General features: G+C 56.7%; 1 protein-coding gene across 2 annotated transcripts; it reads left to right on the top strand.

Moving 5' to 3' along the window:
• The first annotated feature begins 270 nt into the window (after window positions 1-270).
• On the top strand, window positions 271-10,995 carry Lgals3bp (galectin 3 binding protein). Of its 2 annotated transcripts, none has more exons than XM_013113128.3 (6): window positions 271-426; window positions 2,350-2,508; window positions 3,380-3,571; window positions 4,585-4,716; window positions 6,175-6,427; window positions 9,640-10,995. In XM_013113128.3, exons 2-6 carry the CDS (start codon window positions 2,457-2,459, stop codon window positions 10,745-10,747), a joined length of 1,737 nt encoding a protein of 578 aa, XP_012968582.1. In that variant the 5' UTR covers window positions 271-426; window positions 2,350-2,456; the 3' UTR covers window positions 10,748-10,995.
• The last annotated feature ends 6,834 nt before the right edge of the window (window positions 10,996-17,829 follow it).

Below are 17,829 nucleotides of genomic sequence, written 5' to 3'. Positions count from 1 at the left end.
TGTGCTCCAGGCCCACCTATATCACCCGCCCCCCTGCCCCCCAGCCCCCAGGGTGCCTGCCTGGCAAGCCAGGACATGAATTTGGTAAAAACGTGACTGTAGCCTAGGTGCCTGAACATTGCTGTTTTATCTGCTCAGCCATAGGCACTTGGGTGCCTGCCATTCCTCCAACAGACCAGTGAGTAAGCTCAGGGCTGCTAGCCTTGTCTGCAGCCAACCCCAGAAGCGGCCTCTGTCATGTGTTTTCTGGAAACCGAAACCAGACTAGGTTTATAAAGCGCTTCCTGGGACGAGGCTGAGGAAAACCACATGGTGGTGCCTCTCAGCTGAACAGTCTACAGTGAGCTTGTGACTGCAGCCAGCAGGGAGGCTCTGGGACCGTCTTCAGCCCCCAGCAGGCAGACAGCTCCTGTCTCTCACTTCCAGGTGAGTCCCCCCTCTACACAGCATGATCACAGGCAGGCCACTGAGCACCGGAGCCATGGTGCTCCTCCTAGGTGTGCAGGGCCTCTATCCAGTTGGGTGGGTGCTTGCTGAGGGGAGACGGGCATCAGAACTGAGCCCTTGGCCCTCTCCTGGGTCTGTGCCAACCTACAGAGGCACTGAATGAGCCAGCAGAGGCAGACTTGTCCCAACTTCCCACACAAAGGAGTCCCTCAGAAACATCCTCTGCCATCCAGAGGCAACCTCATCCATGTACCTCATCCATGTACCTGCAGTGTTCCCAAGGCCGAGAGCTCCTGACCCAGCACGGACAAACCTTTGGCCACAACCTACAGGAAATGGAGAGAATGGGTACCGGGTGCCTTGGGACTAGGTTTCCCAGAACCCAGGGTTCCCTGGGATTAAACTGGGGTGATGTCTCAGCACACAGGTGTGGTGGTGCTCCCTGGCTCCTTCTGCCTCTGCCAGGGTCTCTGGTACAAGCTGGCAGACCCCAACCTGGGGCTCACTAGTTGTGTGACCTGGAGGCAGCTGACTGTCTAGCTTCGGAGTATTCACCTGGGGTGTGGAAACTCGCTTGTTGCTCTGGGGTCTTGTTTACTGTCTGACTGGTTTAGAAGTCTGGGCGGGGGATCTGCCGAGTGGGGGGGGGGAGCACAGCTTCCCACCCACCCATGTGTTACAGCACACGATGCCCAGAGTCTGTGCCCAGACAGCTCCCGAGACCAGGCTCAGCCACACATCCTCTGAGGTCCCGTTAAAGACACAATAGTGAGAAACATGAGCAGGAGCTTCACCTAACGGGCCGCACTGAGATGAGCAGACCCGGCCTTCCCCTGGAGTCCATGAGGGGCGCTAACACGAGGTTTGGATTTAAACAGAGCTAGAGGTGTGCGAAACAGCTGGCCTGGTCCCTGCCTGGGCTGTCCATCTCTTTCCTGGCGACAAGCTCCCCGGGTGAAGCTGTCACCAGACTTCAGCCTCCTCCTCTCAGCATGAGACTCCCGGGGGAATTCCAGTTCCTCCGGTGCCTTGTTTCAGTTTCTGATGGCCAAAGGGAGGGGCGCAAGTCTCTCTTGGGACGTTGGCGCCCCTGCCAGGAGGGCTGCAAGCGGCTGGGGCCCTGAGGTTCTTCTTGCTGGTCTAGCACAGAAGTGTCTGGGACAGCGTGGCAGGGGGGTGAGGGGCAATCCTGGCATTTCTTCTGGTCCTGGGGTATCTCTGTTGCCCCTGGTCTGAGTAACAGAGAAACAACCTAAGGTTACCAGGTCTGGCCCAGTAGATAGTGCACACAAATGCACCACCCACTAGCCAGAACCAAGCTCTCTGACTGCTGGGAGTAGAGTGGGTGTCGCCAGGCCTGTGACACCTTACTCTGTGGGCCATGCCCATCCTTGCAGGGGTGGAGGGACCGTGCCTGGGCAGGGGGCACAGCCTAGCGATAGGCAAGAGCTTAGGCCATAGCCTAAGTACTGAGTCCCTCTCTGCCCACCTGCTTAGAGCTGTCACATACTAGGAGTTGACCCTGACCCACCCCCACCCATGCCCTACACACCTCCCACTCACCCCCACCCCCCACCCATTCCCTACTTCACACCACTGGAGCCCAGGCCCTTCTGCACTGTCTCTGTCACTCACCTCCCGAGGGAGGAGTCCCTGTTCCACCTCATCCACACCTCCTTCCCCCCACCGGCATGTCCTGTGCCTCAGGGGGCTGTTGCCTGAAGATAAGGCCAACTGTTAGCAGGCTCACACCCTGTCCATCCCCAGGGGACAGCCCCTTGTGTGCCCTGGGCCCTCACTTCCAGGAGCTCCACCTGGGGAGTCCCCAGAGCGTGAGAGGCCTGCGTGAGAGCCTCACATTGCCATCTAGGCCCTGCAGAAGAGCTGTCCTGTCCTCCACAGGCAGGGCTGAGGGGACTGTGGAACGGCCGGTCTCCAGGGAGAGAGAGCGCTTGCCCGCCTCACTGTGCCGCCCCTTCCGCTGCAGGGTTGGACTTCTAGGCCAGCCGATGGCTTTCCTGTGGCTCTTCTCTTTGTGGCTGCTGGTCCCGGGGACTCAAGGTGAGTCACGCCCGCTGGGACACGTCCAGGCACGGGTCTTCAAGGCTGCAGCACTTCTGCTCTGTGGGTCACCCCCCCCCTTGCAGAAAACCCAGGTGTCATCCTGTGAGGTGCCGTGTCTCGGGACTCCCTCATGCAGACCCCCAATCATTCCAAATAACGGTGGTGTTTTTACCCTCGGGCTCCCCTGGGCCCAGGTAAGACTCAGGTGATGGAGAAATGCCAAGGACCCCCCCCCATCTCATCCATGGGCCGAGGAGGGGATGCTGGGCCTGCGCTGACCTAGAGCCGGTGGCCTCGGGGCCCAGGTTAGAGTTCAGAGAGTCCCTGGGGGTGGTCATCTTGCATCCTCAGCTGAGTGACCCCAAATTCAAGCACTTGTATTGGCAGAGAGAGGAGCCCCAGAGAGTGAGGGGCAGGAGCCCCTTGGCTGCCTTGCCTGAGTGCAGACTGTCTGCGGTTCAGGGTTGTCAGCCGTAGACTGATGCTGTAGGTTTGAGGGGCATCTGCTCTCTGCCTGTGTCTAGGGGCTCAGGGGCCACCTATCCCCTCAGGCCAGTATTCCAAGAGCCAGCGAGGGGCCACCCCTCCCACTCTGCAGCCTGGAGATCTGAGGTGCTCCTGTGGAGCGAAAGGCCCAACCCTGAGAGATAGGGAGGCCACGGCCTCCGTGGGGCCCTCACAGTGGATAACTTTCCACACCCGGAGAGGGGACATGGAAACGGTTCAAGACCAACCCCAGAAAACTGCTGCACCCCAGTTGGGGTAACCTTCACCCTGCAGGACAGCACGGAGCATCGAAGTCCTGGGGGAGGGGTGGGCGTCAACACAGGCCAGCACTCCTCCCAGCTGACCTCCGCTTTCCTGACAGGTACCAAAGATGGGGACATGCGTCTGGTTAATGGAGCCTCGGCCAATGAGGGCCGCGTGGAGATCTTCTACAGAGGCCAGTGGGGGACAGTGTGCGACAACCTCTGGAACATTTTAGATGCCAATGTCGTTTGCCGGGCCCTAGGCTACGAGAATGCCACCCAGGCGCTGGGCAGAGCTGCCTTCGGGCCAGGTGTGGCTGCCATCCCGCCCCTCCAAAGCTGAGGTCCTCAGTGACGCCCCTCAACACCCCTGCCGAGGTCCTCAGTGACGCCCCTCAGACACCCCTGCCGAGGTCCTCAGTGACGCCCCTCAGACACCCCTGCCGAGGTCCTCAGTGACACCCCTCAGACACCCCTGCCGAGGTCCTCAGTGACGCCCCTCAGACACCCCTGCCGAGGTCCTCAGTGACGCCCCTCAACACCCCTGCCGAGGTCCTCAGTGACGCCCCTCAACACCCCTGCCGAGGTCCTCAGTGACGCCCCTCAGACACCCCTGCCGAGGTCCTCAGTGACGCCCCTCAACACCCCTGACAAGGTCCTCAGTGACACCCCTCAGACACCCCTGCCGAGGTCCTCAGTGACGCCCCTCAGACACCCCTGCCGAGGTCCTCAGTGACACCCCTCAGGCACCCCTGCCGAGGTCCTCAGTGACGCCCCTCAACACCCCTGACAAGGTCCTCAGTGACACCCCTCAGACACCCCTGCCGAGGTCCTCAGTGACACCCCTCAGACACCCCTGCCGAGGTCCTCAGTGACACCCCTCAGACACCCCTGCCGAGGTCCTCAGTGACGCCCCTCAACACCCCTGCCGAGGTCCTCAGTGACACCCCTCAGGCACCCCTGCCGAGGTCCTCAGTGACGCCCCTCAACACCCCTGCCGAGGTCCTCAGTGACGCCCCTCAACACCCCTGACAAGGTCCTCAGTGACACCCCTCAGACACCCCTGCCGAGGTCCTCAGTGACGCCCCTCAGACACCCCTGCCGAGGTCCTCAGTGACGCCCCTCAGACACCCCTGCCGAGGTCCTCAGTGACGCCCCTCAACACCCCTGCCGAAGTCCTCAGTGACGCCCCTCAACACCCCTGACAAGGTCCTCAGTGACACCCCTCAGGCACCCCTGCTGTGCCCGTGAGCAGCCCCTTGCTCTCCACCAAGGGTCCAGCCCCTCCTCCGGTGCAGCTCCCGGCTTCCTTCCCTTCCCACAGGAAGGGGACCTGTCATGCTGGACGAGGTGGAGTGTACAGGGACGGAGCCCTCGCTGGCCAATTGCAGCTCCCTGGGCTGGCTGAAGAGCCGCTGCGGGCACGAGAAGGACGCAGGCGTGGTCTGCTCCAACGGTGAGCTAGCTGCCCTTGCCCTCCCAGCACCCGGATGAGGCGTGGTGGGCCCCCGCCCCTGCCTCTGCCAGCGCCCCTGCGCAGACAGAAGTTGAGGGTGGAGCTCCGGGTGTGGCTGGGGTGCATGAAAAGCCCACCCCCTCTAAGAGGGCCCCTTGTGGTAGCCATGTCAGAGAAGCGTCTGGAGCAGGGCAGTGGGCTATGCGTAAGGGACTGTGCGCCATACACAGGTGACACCCGTGTAAGGGAGGGTCGGCTCTCTGAAGCCCAGTGTCTGGTGGTTATTACGTGCTCTGACATGTCGCACGGCACCCCTGTGCATACACACCCCTGTGTGTGGTGATGTTGAAGCGGTCCTCAGTAGCTATTTCGAGGGCGCTGGTGCCCAAAGCCCCCACCTGCCAAACCCTGACCACATTCTGATTCTTCACCTCCCGTGTCTGAGGCTCACTGGGAGCTTTCCTTCCTGGCTCCCTCCTGGGCAAGCAATGGGGCTCCTGAGTCGGGGAACTGAGGCACGAGGGTGTTGGATTCCACGAGGTCAGACGAGCTTGGGGATGAGTTGTTCTGAGGTGGAGGCTCCAGACTGGAGGAGCCTCGTGGGTGTGACTAAGCTGTACGGGCTTCTGGGGGCGGGGGAGGGTGAGAGGCCCCTCTGGCTGGGGAGCAATGCGAACGGGAGGCTGGAGGCGGAAGCTAGGAGGGTCCTGGAGGTGTGAGGAGCCAGCCCACCCACTCTAAATGATGTGGCTTGTTGGGGTTCTGGGTTAGGACTTGGAAGGCAGGGAAAAAGTGGGGATGCCCAGAGGCGTGCCATAGCCCCTCAAGGACTTATCCCCTTGGAACTGGGAGACCCCAAGTTCTAATGTGGGGCTGCCGTGGAACCCTAACTTCTCAGGCTGTTCACTGGGTGCAGGAGAGCGGCCTCTGCAGTTACTGATGGGTTTGTAAAGGATGGACATAGACTCAGTGTCTCCTCCCCTCCCTCCCTCCCTCCTTCCCCCTCCCTCCCTCCCTCCCTCTGAAACCTCAAAAACCACTACAACTGCCCCATCGCCTAATCCTTCTAATCCTTTCTGAGGGCCCCACTACCAGTGACTAAGCATTCACACATGTGACCCTGTGGAGCCTTCTTCTTCAAACCATTACAACTCTCCACAAACCAAACACACAGTGCCTGAGTGGGGTACAGGGAGCCGGCCTCTGGGCATATAGGACACAGGGCACACAGAGGCCGGAGGGCCTGCTCCTGTTTCGTGAAGTCCAGGGGGCAGCTGCACCCTTCCTCAAGGCCTGTTCCATCCTGCATCTCCCCACAAGCCCTTCTGGGCAAAGCCAGGTACCAGGATGTCTGGGACAGGTGAAGAACCTCACCCCCGAGTGTCAAGTGCAGCTTAGAGTCAGAGCAAGAGTTCTCGGAGCCCAAACCCTCACACAGCAACTCCCTGTCTCTCCTAGAAACTGGGGGCGTCCACATCCTGGACCTCTCCGGAGACCTCCCAAATGCGTTGGGCCAGATCTTTGACAGCCAGCAGGGCTGTGACCTGTTCATCCAGGTGACGGGGCAGGGCCACGGGGATCTGACAATCTGTGCCCACAAGCTGATTCTGAACACCAACCCGGAGGCCCAGGCCCTGTGGCAAGTGGTGGGTAGCAGCGTCATCATGAGGGTGGACGCGGAGTGCATGCCCGTGGTCAGAGACTTCCTCAGGTAAGCCGCGCGCGCCTTCAGCTTCGGCAGTGAGCGCCTGGGCTGTGAGCTCCCCTGCCCCGCTTTGCCGCTGGAGCATCCGCTACGCTGCGGTGGGGCGGCGAGGCGGTAGATCTGCCCCTCGCACTCGTGCAACACCCGGACACAGTCGCTTGCATATCACACATCACACGCGTGCTTCTTCACACGGCACACGTCTGCACCGGTGAGAAACTCTCCCACCTCCCTCAAAGCCACGTGGAGACGGACATCCGAACGCTCGCTGCACGTGTGTGAGCACACATCCCCACCCAGATGCTCCCTGCACTTGCACAGAGGCATTGAGCACTCAAACATCTGAATACTCACCACCTTTGGACACGTGCGCATGCACACGCACACGCATACACACACACACACATTTATGTATCCAAATGCTTCCTGCACCTGTATAAACACGTGCTCACGCATCTGAACCTTACTTTTACATGCGCCTGTTTGCCAACTTATCTTAGTCACTGTTCTGCTGCTCTGAAGAGACACCGTGACCAAGGCAGTTTTTCAAATAAAAACATTTAATTGGGGCTTGCTTGTAGCTTCAGAGGGTTAGTTCATCGTCACCATGGTGGTGGCAGTGGACCATGGCAGCATGCAGGCAGTTGGTGGAGCCATAGCTGAGAGCTTTACTGCCTGATCTACAGCAGAGAGAGACTGGGCCAGTCATGGGCTTTTGAAACCTCGGAGCCCACCCCCAGTGACACACCTCCTCCAACAAGGCCACACCTCCTAATCCTTCTAATCCTTTCAAACAGCCCCATTGCCTGGTGACTAAGCCTTCAAATATGTGAGCCTATGGGGGCCGTTCAGAGCGCCAGAGCCCTTGTGCATCCCATACACCCTGAACTGGTGTGCACACGTGCACTCCCACCCACATTAAGTGTACACACATACGTGCATTTCACTACACCACTCTAAATACTCCAAAACACCACGTGCTCACATAAGAAGATTTTGGTCTTCTGAGGTCATGATTGTAGCATGGCGTACTGACCTGGAGTTTGCCTGTGAGCCACCTGGGAGGGCACACGGAAATGGAGTCCAGGTGGGAACTGGGCAGCATGGAGCTCCTACAGCAAGGCTAGACTCAAGTCCCAGGCTCGCCCTCCCACCCGCTGGGGCCCTTAGGGAGGTACAGTCAGTATAGGCGAGACACACACGTGACCCTCTCTATGTCATGTGTCTTAGGTACGGTAGAGATACAGTGTGAGGTTCCTGTGGGCTTGTTTGTGTGGACCCCACATACATAGAGGTCAGAGGACAGCTTTCAGGAGTAGCTTCTCCTGTGGGTTCTGGGGATCAACTCAGGTCATCAGACGTGGCAGCAATTGGCCAGCTGCTGAACCATCTTGCCAGCTTCAGCGTAAGAATCCTCCCTTCCCAAGTTATCGGTCTTGCTAAGAGAACGGCAGGAAGCCTTGACTTTAAAACCGCCTGCGAGGGAGGAGGGAGCGCTTGCTCCTCTGAGGAGCCTCTCGGACTGGACTACCCTTGGCTCCTGTCGGGTCAGGAGCACGATACTTACAGATGAGAGGAGAGACGGGTGGCGGGGTTCACATCCCTCCCCCGCCTCTGCCACGACCCTTCCCTCCACATCTCCCTGCTGGGTTGCCAAGATCACATGGTTTCCCCACCCAGGAGGACTCTGAGGTTTGCACTGTGAAAGCAGTGATTTTCAAAACAGAACATTTATTAAAAAGTATCCTCTCTCATCCTTATGACACTAAGCTTTATATAACAGAACGTGACGTTTATAAGAACAATACTGGCAATTAAACCATTTGCTCCCAGCCTAGTGTGCAAAAAGCTGGCAGGGTTCCTGTGTCCTCCTGGTGAATTCTATGTCTAAGACACAGTGGAGGGTGGGACATTTGCCATCCCTGCCGTCTTGAACCCCCTGCACACCCCCACCTGTGGCCTCAGGTCTGGACCCCTGTTCTCTCTCTTTCTCCCTGTCCCTCACCCTCCCTCTCCTCCTCTCCCATCTCCCATTTCCCTCTGAGGACACACACACACTCACACACACACACACTCACATTTTGGTTCAGCCACAGGAGACACAGCAGTCCCCTAGGCTCCTCCCACTGTCCCTCAAGCCACTTTTCGAGGCTGGCTTTGGGCCTTTCCCCTCTGCATATGTGATTTTTTTTTTTTTTACTTGAAAGGATGGGCAGGGTTGGGCGGCCCACTCTGATTTCTGCAAACTAAGACTGGGCACTGAGTGAGGGAGCATGGGAGGGGCATGAGGACAGAGGGACACTCCCAAGAACCCTGGCACAACCCAGCCTCCCTTGGCACTTAGAGATAGCTGTCAACGGTCCAAGGGACCACTCTGGTGTGGAATGAGGATTAGAAATTGGTGTCGCCGGGCGGTGGTGGCGCACGCCTTTAATCCCAGCACTCGGGAGGCAGAGGCAGGCGGATCTCTGTGAGTTCAAGGCTGGGCTGGACCGACAGCCTCCAAAACAATACAGAGAAACCCTGTCTCATAAAAACCAAAAGAAAAAAGAAAAAAAGAAAGAGATTGGTGTCAATCCTTCTTCCTCCCTCCTCCGACAGCAGGGGGAGGTTGGTGGCAGTATCCTGTCCCATGCCCTCCCTATGAGGTGATTTTATGCAGGGTCTACTTGGGGTTGTGTGCGCCAGTCCAGAGGAGAGCGTTGCCATCCCAGCCTCTGGGTGCCGTGAAGTCGATGGCAGGGACCCTCAGCTCTATTTGAATACTTTTGCACAAAGAGGGAGGGTGTCGATCTGGACTTGGTGGGCTCAGACCCTCACGTGGCTCATAGTCCCACAGAAGCAGAAATCAGGTGACAGGGAGCAGATGCCTGGGGGAGAGAGAGAGAGGCACCCACAGGACCCCAGCAGGGTCCCATGCCCAGGCCCCTGTCATCCAAGGCTCACAGTGGCATCAGAGAGACCAGGAGATGTAGGTAGGAAGCCCTCAGGTGAGGGCATTCACAGATGAGGAAGAAAGTGACCGTGAGTGTCATTGCCAACAACTCTCCACCCCGTGGCCCGACACCCAGAAAGCTGCTGTCAGTTGGTGGCAGCACCCCGGCGTGGGGTCGGTGGTGAAGATGTAATAGGTAGCTGTGTGGGAAAAGCAAGCCAAGCAAACCCCCTGCTGTCTGTCAGGGCGGGCTTCAGTCTCCCAACTTCCCTCCCACCCCCAGGTACTTTTACTCCCGAAGAATCGAGGTCACCATGTCTTCTGTCAAGTGTTTGCACAAGCTAGCCTCTGCCTACGGGGCCACACAGCTTCAAGACTACTGCGGGCGGCTCTTCGCCACCCTCCTCCCCCAGGACCCCACTTTCCGCACGCCCCTGGAACTCTACGCCTACGCTCAGGCCACCAGGGACTCTGTGCTGGAAGATCTGTGTGTGCAGTTCCTGGCCTGGAACTTTGAGCCTCTGACGCAGGCTGAGGCCTGGCTGAGCGTTCCCACCGCCCTGCTCCAGGCTCTCCTCTCCAAGAGCGACCTGGCGGTGTCTAGCGAGCTGGACTTGCTGAAGGCGGTGGATCAGTGGAGCATGGAGAGCAGCGCCTCCCACGCGGAGGTAGAGCGCCTGCTGGAACAGGTCCGCTTCCCCATGGTGCTGCCCCAGGAGCTGTTTGAGCTGCAGTTCAACCTGTCCTTGTACGAGGGTCACCGGGAGCTGTTCCAAAGGAAGACCATGGAGGCCCTGGAGTTCCACACCGTGCCTTTCCGAGTACTGGCCAAGTACCGAGGCCTGAACCTCACCGAGGACACCTACCAGCCCCGACTTTACACCTCCTCAACCTGGAGCACCTTGGTGACAGAGAGTTCCTCGAGGTCACGGGCGGCGGTGCAAGTGTATGGGTATGCGCAGTACTATCCATATGGCTATGATTCAAGGCGTCGGTACTACCCCTACCAGTCCTTCCAGACCCCGCAACACCCCAGCTTTCTCTTCGTGGACAAGCTGATCTCCTGGTCAGCCACCTACCTCCCCACTGTCCAGAGCTGCTGGAACTACGGCTTCTCTTGCACCCCCGAGGAGCTCCCCGTGCTGGGCCTCACCAAGTCCAGCTACTCCGAGCCTGCCATCGGCTATGAAAACAAAGCGCTGATGCTCTGCGGAGGGTACAGTGTGGTGGATGTCGCCAACTTCGCAGGCTCTAAGGCTCCTATCCCCAGTGCTCTGGATACCAATAGTTCCAAGATTTCGTCTCTCTTTCCCTGCAGCTCGGGGGCCTTCAGCGGCTTCCGCGTGGTCATCCGCCCCTTCTACCTGACTAACTCCACTGACCTGGACTAGGTGGGTCCATCTCACTGGTGGGGACTCAGACACCCACGTGTCCCCTTCTTCTGTGTAGCCACTCCCAGCAGCTGCCACCAGATTCCGCCCCTCCCCCAGCCTCCACTGTCTCTATGAGCTTTACATTTTACTGGGTTTCAGCCAGTATTCACTCCAGGGCCCTACTGCAGGCACAAGCAGGTTCTGTGGGGTGGCTCAGTCTGTCACGGTCACTAATCTGAAATCATTAAAGTCACATGCTCTCCTCACCGCAGCTGGCTTGTTCATGCAGGAGGTGTTGCTGGCTTCCTCCAGTGGTGGGGAGGGCAGGCGTGCTGGCTTCTGGGGGACAGGGAATGAGATTGTGAGCCAGTGGGGGGGGGAGGGGGACACTAGCGGGCGGACAGCCCAGCCCTGGCCCAGGGCCCCCTCAGAGGACACAGCGAACTGCAGCAATGGGTATCAGGCTGGTGAGCACAGGGTTGAGCTGACTGAGAATAGGGGCATCCCTGAGAAGAGACTGCGTGTGTGCGCTCAGGACTCAGAGCTGCTGAACAGCAGCAGGAGACAGAGGAGGGCACTTGCAGGGAGGAGGACGCGGCATGGTGACAGCAGTTCCTCCAGAAAGCCTTGAACCTGTGCAGGCCAGAGGGACAAAGACACCCCAGCATCTGTAAGGATGGATGGAAAAGTGGAGAGACTCTGCATGCATCAGTAGGTGCTCAGTCAGTCAAGACAGAAGATGGGGGGGTCAGGAGTCAGGCAGAAGAGGGATGCTGGGTGACCCGGGGGGCCCTGGATTGGCTTCAATGCTTTGGGGACATCCTTTGAGAGTGTCGCCTTTGGGTCCTGGGCAGTGGATGCCTCCCCAAAGACTATGAGCAACTGTGTGTGTGTGTGTGTGTGTGTGTGTCTGTGTATGTGTGTGTGTGTGCCCACTTGTAAAGACAGAGGTTACCCCCAGGTCTCATTTCTCAAGATCAAGAGGTCACTCATCTTGGTCAACTTTCCACAACCTAGAAACATAAGGAAAAAGAGTCTCGGGATGGATGGCCTGCATCGGGTTGGCCTGTGTGCACGTCTGTGAGTCAGTTACCTTGGGAAGACAACAGCCCACTGTGGGCTGCTCCATTCCCTGGGGAAATGGGTCCTTACTGGTTTATAGCACTGAGGAAACCGAGCTGAGAGCGAGCACGCGAGCATGTGTGCATTCATTTCTCTCTGGTGTGAGCGGACGGATGATGAACTGTGGCGTGGAACTGTGGACCAGAGTGAGCCCTTTCTCCTCTGAGTCGTCTTTTTGTCATAGCCACAGAAAAGGAGCTTAAAAACAGCATGTGCAGAGCTTGCCCGGCCCTCCCTCAGCACTGTCTGACTTACACTCTCCTCCCGTGAGCTCCATCACTCATGTCCTCAGCAGAACTTCATGTTGTCAACACTTTTTTTTTTTAACTTCAGCCATTCTGGTGGATGTGTCCCTGTCAGCCAAATCTTCACCACTGTGACAAAATTCCTTGAGCAAGTCGACTTAGGGGAGAGAGGGCTGAGTTAGCTCACACGCTCAGAGGCTTCAGCCCACCTTCCCCTGACCCCGAAGCCTCCTCATGGTCCATTCGTTACAGACTCCTCCATGGATTGGCACCCTCCGGATGCGGTCTTCTGGTAACCCAGCAGCTCGAGAGCAAGCCTTCAGCACGGGGGCTTCCAGGGGCCAGTTTTAGGCTCACACTATTAACAGTGACTTTGAAGTGGCCATCCCCCATCTGCCTTCCTCATCCCCCTCTACCCATAAACCCACCTTGCTCAACCCATGGGACTGCCCCATCTGCTTTATACAATGAAACATTTCTGGTTCCAGAATTCCAAGCTAAGGCCAGTTGAGACGCTTAACGTAAATGGTTGGAATGTGTTCCCCAGATGCCAGAAAAGACCTTTAGGCTCCGGATGGTCAGGTCCGCGCACTGCTGCCCACGGGTGCACTGGGGATTCTGCAGACAGTGCTCTCGGCTCACAGGCTCGGGCAGGCTGGCACTGCAGGAAGGGGCTCTCACATTGGGAGGGAAAGTTAAATACGTCACGTAGCTGCAGAGCGGGTGTTACTCAGCCACCCAAAAAGGTCTTGTCATCCCTGTGTGCAAGCCAGGCAGGCTGGTGCTTGCCTGGCATCTCAGCACTCTGGTGCTCGAGGCAGGAGGATCACAAGTTTTTAGGCCCACCCAGGACATTTAGTGACCTTACCAGACCAGCCAGTGATTGTCAGACCTTGTTTGAACAAGCAAGTCAATAAATAAGTAAAATGTATTCATGACTGTTCTGGCTGGTTTTATGGCAACTGGACACAGGCTAGAGTCATTGGAGAGGAGGGAGCCTCAATGAAGAAAAATGTCTCCAGAAGACCAGGCTGTGGGCAAGCCTGTAGGGCATTTTCTTAATTAGTGCTTGATGTGGTTGGGGCCAGCCCATTGCGGGTGGGGCCACACTGGGCAGAAAGTTCTGTGTGGTAAGCTCCCCAATAATGACATGGAGACTTATTATAAATTCTGAAAGATTGACCTTTGGCTTAGACTTGCCCCCAACTAGCCAGCAAGCCGTGGGGAGCAAGCCAGTGAGCAGCATCTCTCCATGGCCTCTGTGTCAGCTCCAGGTCCCTGCCTTGCTTGACTTTCTGCGACAATGTTACTGAGTGATGGACCACAATGTGGAGGAAGTCCAAGCCAAATAAACCCCTTCCTCCCCCTGTCTCATTGGTCATGGTGTTTGATCACAGCAACAGAAACTCTTAACTGGGACAATGACATAATAAAAATACAAAAAGTTAAAAGAAAACAAGCAAGGCTTGAAAGATGACTCAGGGTAAAGGGGCTTGCAGCCAAGCCTGATGACCTGAGTTCGATCCCTCCCCAGGACACACACACACACACACACACACACACACACACTAAATAAATAAATGCAATTTCTTTGTTTTTTGTTTGTTTTTTTTTTTTGAGGCAGAATTTCTCTACATAGCCCTGGCTGTCCTGGAGCTCACTCTGTAGACCAGGCTGGCCTCAAACTCACAGAAGTCAGGCTGCCTCTGCCTCCCCAGTGCTGGGGTGAAAGTTGTGCGCCGCCACTAAAGTAATTGGCTCAAATGTAATTTCCAAAAAGTAACATTCTCATTTAATTATTTGAGAATTTCATCTAATATATTTTGATCATATTCATCCCCCTGCTCAACCCCTCCCAGATCCACTCCTATCTGCACACACAACTTTGTTCTCTTCCCCTCCCCCAGCCCCATTGAGTCCAATCTGTGTGTTTCCCCAATACTCTTAGTGTGGAGCCTGCCCTGGACTGTGATTGACCTATCGGGGGTCACATCATTAAGGGAAACCGATTTCCCTGACCGAGCAGCCATCAAATGCCGATAGCGGTCGGGGTGGGACACCGTACCCACCTCCCCTTCTCCCCGGGATTGTGTCTCAGGCTTGAGCTTACTCAGGTCTTGTGCATGCTGCCACAACTGCTGTGATTTCATACGTGTGCAAATGCCCTGCCGTGTTCCCTTGCGGTCATCCAGAGCCCCCAGCTCTCGCCCTCTTTCCGAGTCCTCTTCCCGGATGACCCCTGAGCACCAGAGGTGTGGTGTAGGTGTCCCATTTAGGACTGAGCGTGTCTGTGGCGGTCTGAGTGAGACGGCTCCCATAGGCTCATACCCTTGAACGCTTGGTCCCCAATTGGTGGAACTGATAGGAAGGATTAGGGGGCGTGGCCTTGTTGGAAGAGGTGTGTCCTTGGGAATAGGCTTTGAGGTTTCAAAAGCCCATGCCACTCTCTGTTAGCGCTCTCTCTGCCTTTTCCCTGCGTCTCAGCCTCCAGTCCAGTTCCATGCCTGCCTGCACCCCGAAACTGTACTCCCCAAACAAATTCTTGTGTAAGTTGTCACAGTGCCATTATTCTCTGTGTTGAGCACTTGTGGAAGCCTGTGTTAAACGCCATCTACTGTAGAAGTAGCTTCTCCGTGAGGGTTGAGAGAAGACTAATCTACAGCTTAACGATAAGCACACACTTCTAATCCCAGCACCCGGGAGGCAGAGGCAAGGGGTTCTCTGTGAGTTCAAGGCCAACCTGGTCTACTCAGTGAGCTCCAGGACAGCCCGGGCTACACAGAGAAATCCTGTCTCAAGAAAAAGAAAAGTTCCTCCCCCTCTCCCCCCGAACTATGATCTATCTAAGCCTCTGGTTCACATGCAATTTTTTTTTAATCCTTAATCAAACTGGGCAGTGGTGGTGCATGCCTTTAATCCCAGCACTCGGGAGGCAGAGGCAGGCGGATCTCTGTGAGTTCGAGACCAGCCTGGTCTACAGAGCGCATTCCAGGACATCCTCCAAAGTCACAGAGAAACCCTGCCTCAAAAAAAAATAAATTAATTAATAAATAATCCTTAATCAAATCTTAAAAGAAAAAAAAACAGAAACAAGTAGCCTTTGGGACCCTTCTGTCTGGGTGATCATCTGCATCCTGCTCTTCCCCCTTCCCCCAAGTGTCCTCAGTCCTCTCCCAGGACGCCCTCCCTTCTCTAGGCAGAGCCCCTGCAATGCAGGGAGGGAGGACCCCTTTTCTTTGCCACATGGCAGTCTGGGGTGGGCCTGTGCCGGCGCCCCTAGGGAAGAGGCTCTCTTAGGGAACCCCCTTAGGGAAAGCATTCCCTTGCAAGTCTATGGCATCACTCTCAAATGTCTGGGACTGAAGAGGTCAAGAGTGTGTATTACTCCTGCAGAGGACCCTGGTTCAAATCCCAGCACCCACTTGGTGGCTCACAACCTTCTGTAACTCCAGTTCCAGGGGATTAGGTGCCTCTGGTCTCCAAAGGTTTCTGAACACATGAGGTGCACATAACCTCACACAGCCACACATACCTAGGCATGGAATAAAGTGTCTATGGTTGGTTTTTTGTTTGTTTGTTTGGTTTTTTTTTTTTTTTTGGTTTTACAAGACAGGGTTTCTCTGAATTGTTTTGGAGGCTGTCGGTCCAGCCCGGCCTCAAACTCACAGAGATCCGCCTGCCTCTGCCTCCCGAGTGGTGGGATTAAAGGTGTGCGCCACCATCACCCGGCAAGTGATCATGTTTTAAAGCCCCTACATCTCCTCGTCCTACACACCACCATGCCCTCAGCCTTGGCTGGCTCCCCGTTCTCCTAAATGGAGGGGGCCGGGCAGTAACCCCCCAGACCTCTGAGTTCTGGAAGGACATTTGCTGGGTCAGCTGCTGGTCTGGAAGAAAGCCACTGGAGGGCGCCAGAGTGGAGCTGAGCAAGTTGACCACAGAGCAGGCAGCTCGGTGTCCTTGCCTTGATCCATGTCACACGGGCCTGTGTCCATGTGCATGCGTGGGCATCCTCCAGCCCGCTCTGGAAAAACCCTACTAGGACTGCCCCTACAGGGCTCGGCAGGGCTGATACGTTTAAGTCTTCCTGCCTGCCTGGCACAGCCTCTCGAGACCTTCAGAATGTCCTCGTGGAAGAGATGGGAAGAGGCTGTGTTGGTTTCCACGAGGCCCTCTGGACTTTGCCTAGATGCAAGTGAGGGGAACTCAGTAGCCCCGGGTATCTTTGGGATAGGGCTGGAACCCCCGCTGCACCCCGGACTCCAGGACAAGTCAGGCCAGGGACCACAACGGGAGTCAACTGTCCCCACATGGTGAACCCAGAGGGCTCAGAGGCTCCAGGCCCAAGAGCACACGCTGATGCTGAAAGGGCTGTGAATCCCAAAGTTCACAGACCAGAAACTCTCGCTCTGTCCTTCGGAGTCCTCCTGACTGCTCCCCGTGCCCTCCGGGGTCTTCCTGGCTGCTCCCCGTGCCCTCCGGAGCCCTCCTGGCTGCTCCCCGTGTTCTCTGGAGCCTCCTGGCTGCTCCCTGTGCCCTCCGGGGTCTTCCTGGCTGCTCCCCGTGCCCTCCGTAGTCTTCCTGGCTGTTCCCCGTGTCCTAGCCCTTGTGGCTGTTATCTGTAATCCTTCACAGCCTTCTCTATAAGCAGGCCACTAGCCACGGTGACATGCCTCCCTTCAGTTCTGAGACAGCATTCTAAAACATTCCTAGGTATGGGGAAGAGGCCACAGGGAGCTCCAACTTAACAGCATTCAGCAGTGGCATGTGAGACTGACATCTGGAGTGTTGGGGGGGCCTTTTTATGCGGGTTCTGTTGTTGGCTCACGGGTTGGATAATTGTGTCAGGAGGACCCAGTGAGTGAGCTGGGGTGGGGTGTGGAGCCTGGGAAGTGTGGTAATAGAGAGATGGACTTTCATTTACATCCGACCAGGGACCAGATAGCAGTACGCTCAGCTAGCCCGGTAAGAACGGTGCGTCTGAAGCAGGGAGAGGGCACGAATTAGTCCCACCAGGAGGAACATGGCCCTGGCTCTGCCCGAAAACCACCTCAGGCTGTACCTGACGAGAAGAGAGGAGGAAACCAAACACGCTGAGGTGCCGGCTGGGGTCTGGAGAGGCCCAGAGGGGAGCTGTGGGGTCCCAAGAGCCTAGAGCATCCTCATGCTACCCAGGTGGGGTAAAGAGCCAAGACCCAGCCGGGCGGTGGTGGCGCACGCCTTTAATCCCAGCACTCGGGAGGCAGAGGCAGGCGGATCTTTGTGCGTTCGAGGCCAGGCTGGACCGATAGCCTCCGAAACAATACAGAGAAACCCTGTCTCGTAAAAACCAAAAAAAAAAAAAAAAAAAAAAAAGAGCCAAGACCCTGCCCACTTCTCATTCAGTGCGGTGACAGTTAGCAGCCTGCCCACCACCCCTGCCCTGCCTAGATCCCCAGCTGACTTGGGAGGAACGGGAATTCAGACGTATATTTGCCCTTACAGTTTAGGAGAAAACAAAGACCAAAAGTAGCTCCTAAAAACTGCAGGAATACTTTTCATGGCCCCAGAAACCAGAAGCCTGAGACCCAACTGTCACAGGATCCGTCCCTTCAGCAGGCTCTGTGGGACAGCCTTTCTAGTGTCCTCTGACACCCTTGGTATGTGGACAAGCCTCTCTAACTGCTGCTACTTCCACAGAGCATTGGCTGTGTGTATGACTATGTCATTGGCCTCCCTCCCTTCTCCTGCAAG

This window comes from Mesocricetus auratus, unplaced genomic scaffold (assembly GCF_017639785.1).
Source record: "Mesocricetus auratus isolate SY011 unplaced genomic scaffold, BCM_Maur_2.0 Super-Scaffold_100007, whole genome shotgun sequence".
Taxonomy (NCBI): Eukaryota; Metazoa; Chordata; class Mammalia; order Rodentia; family Cricetidae; genus Mesocricetus; species Mesocricetus auratus.
The sequence above is the reverse complement of the archived record's forward strand: the minus strand, read 5'-3'. Positions and strand labels throughout refer to the sequence as shown.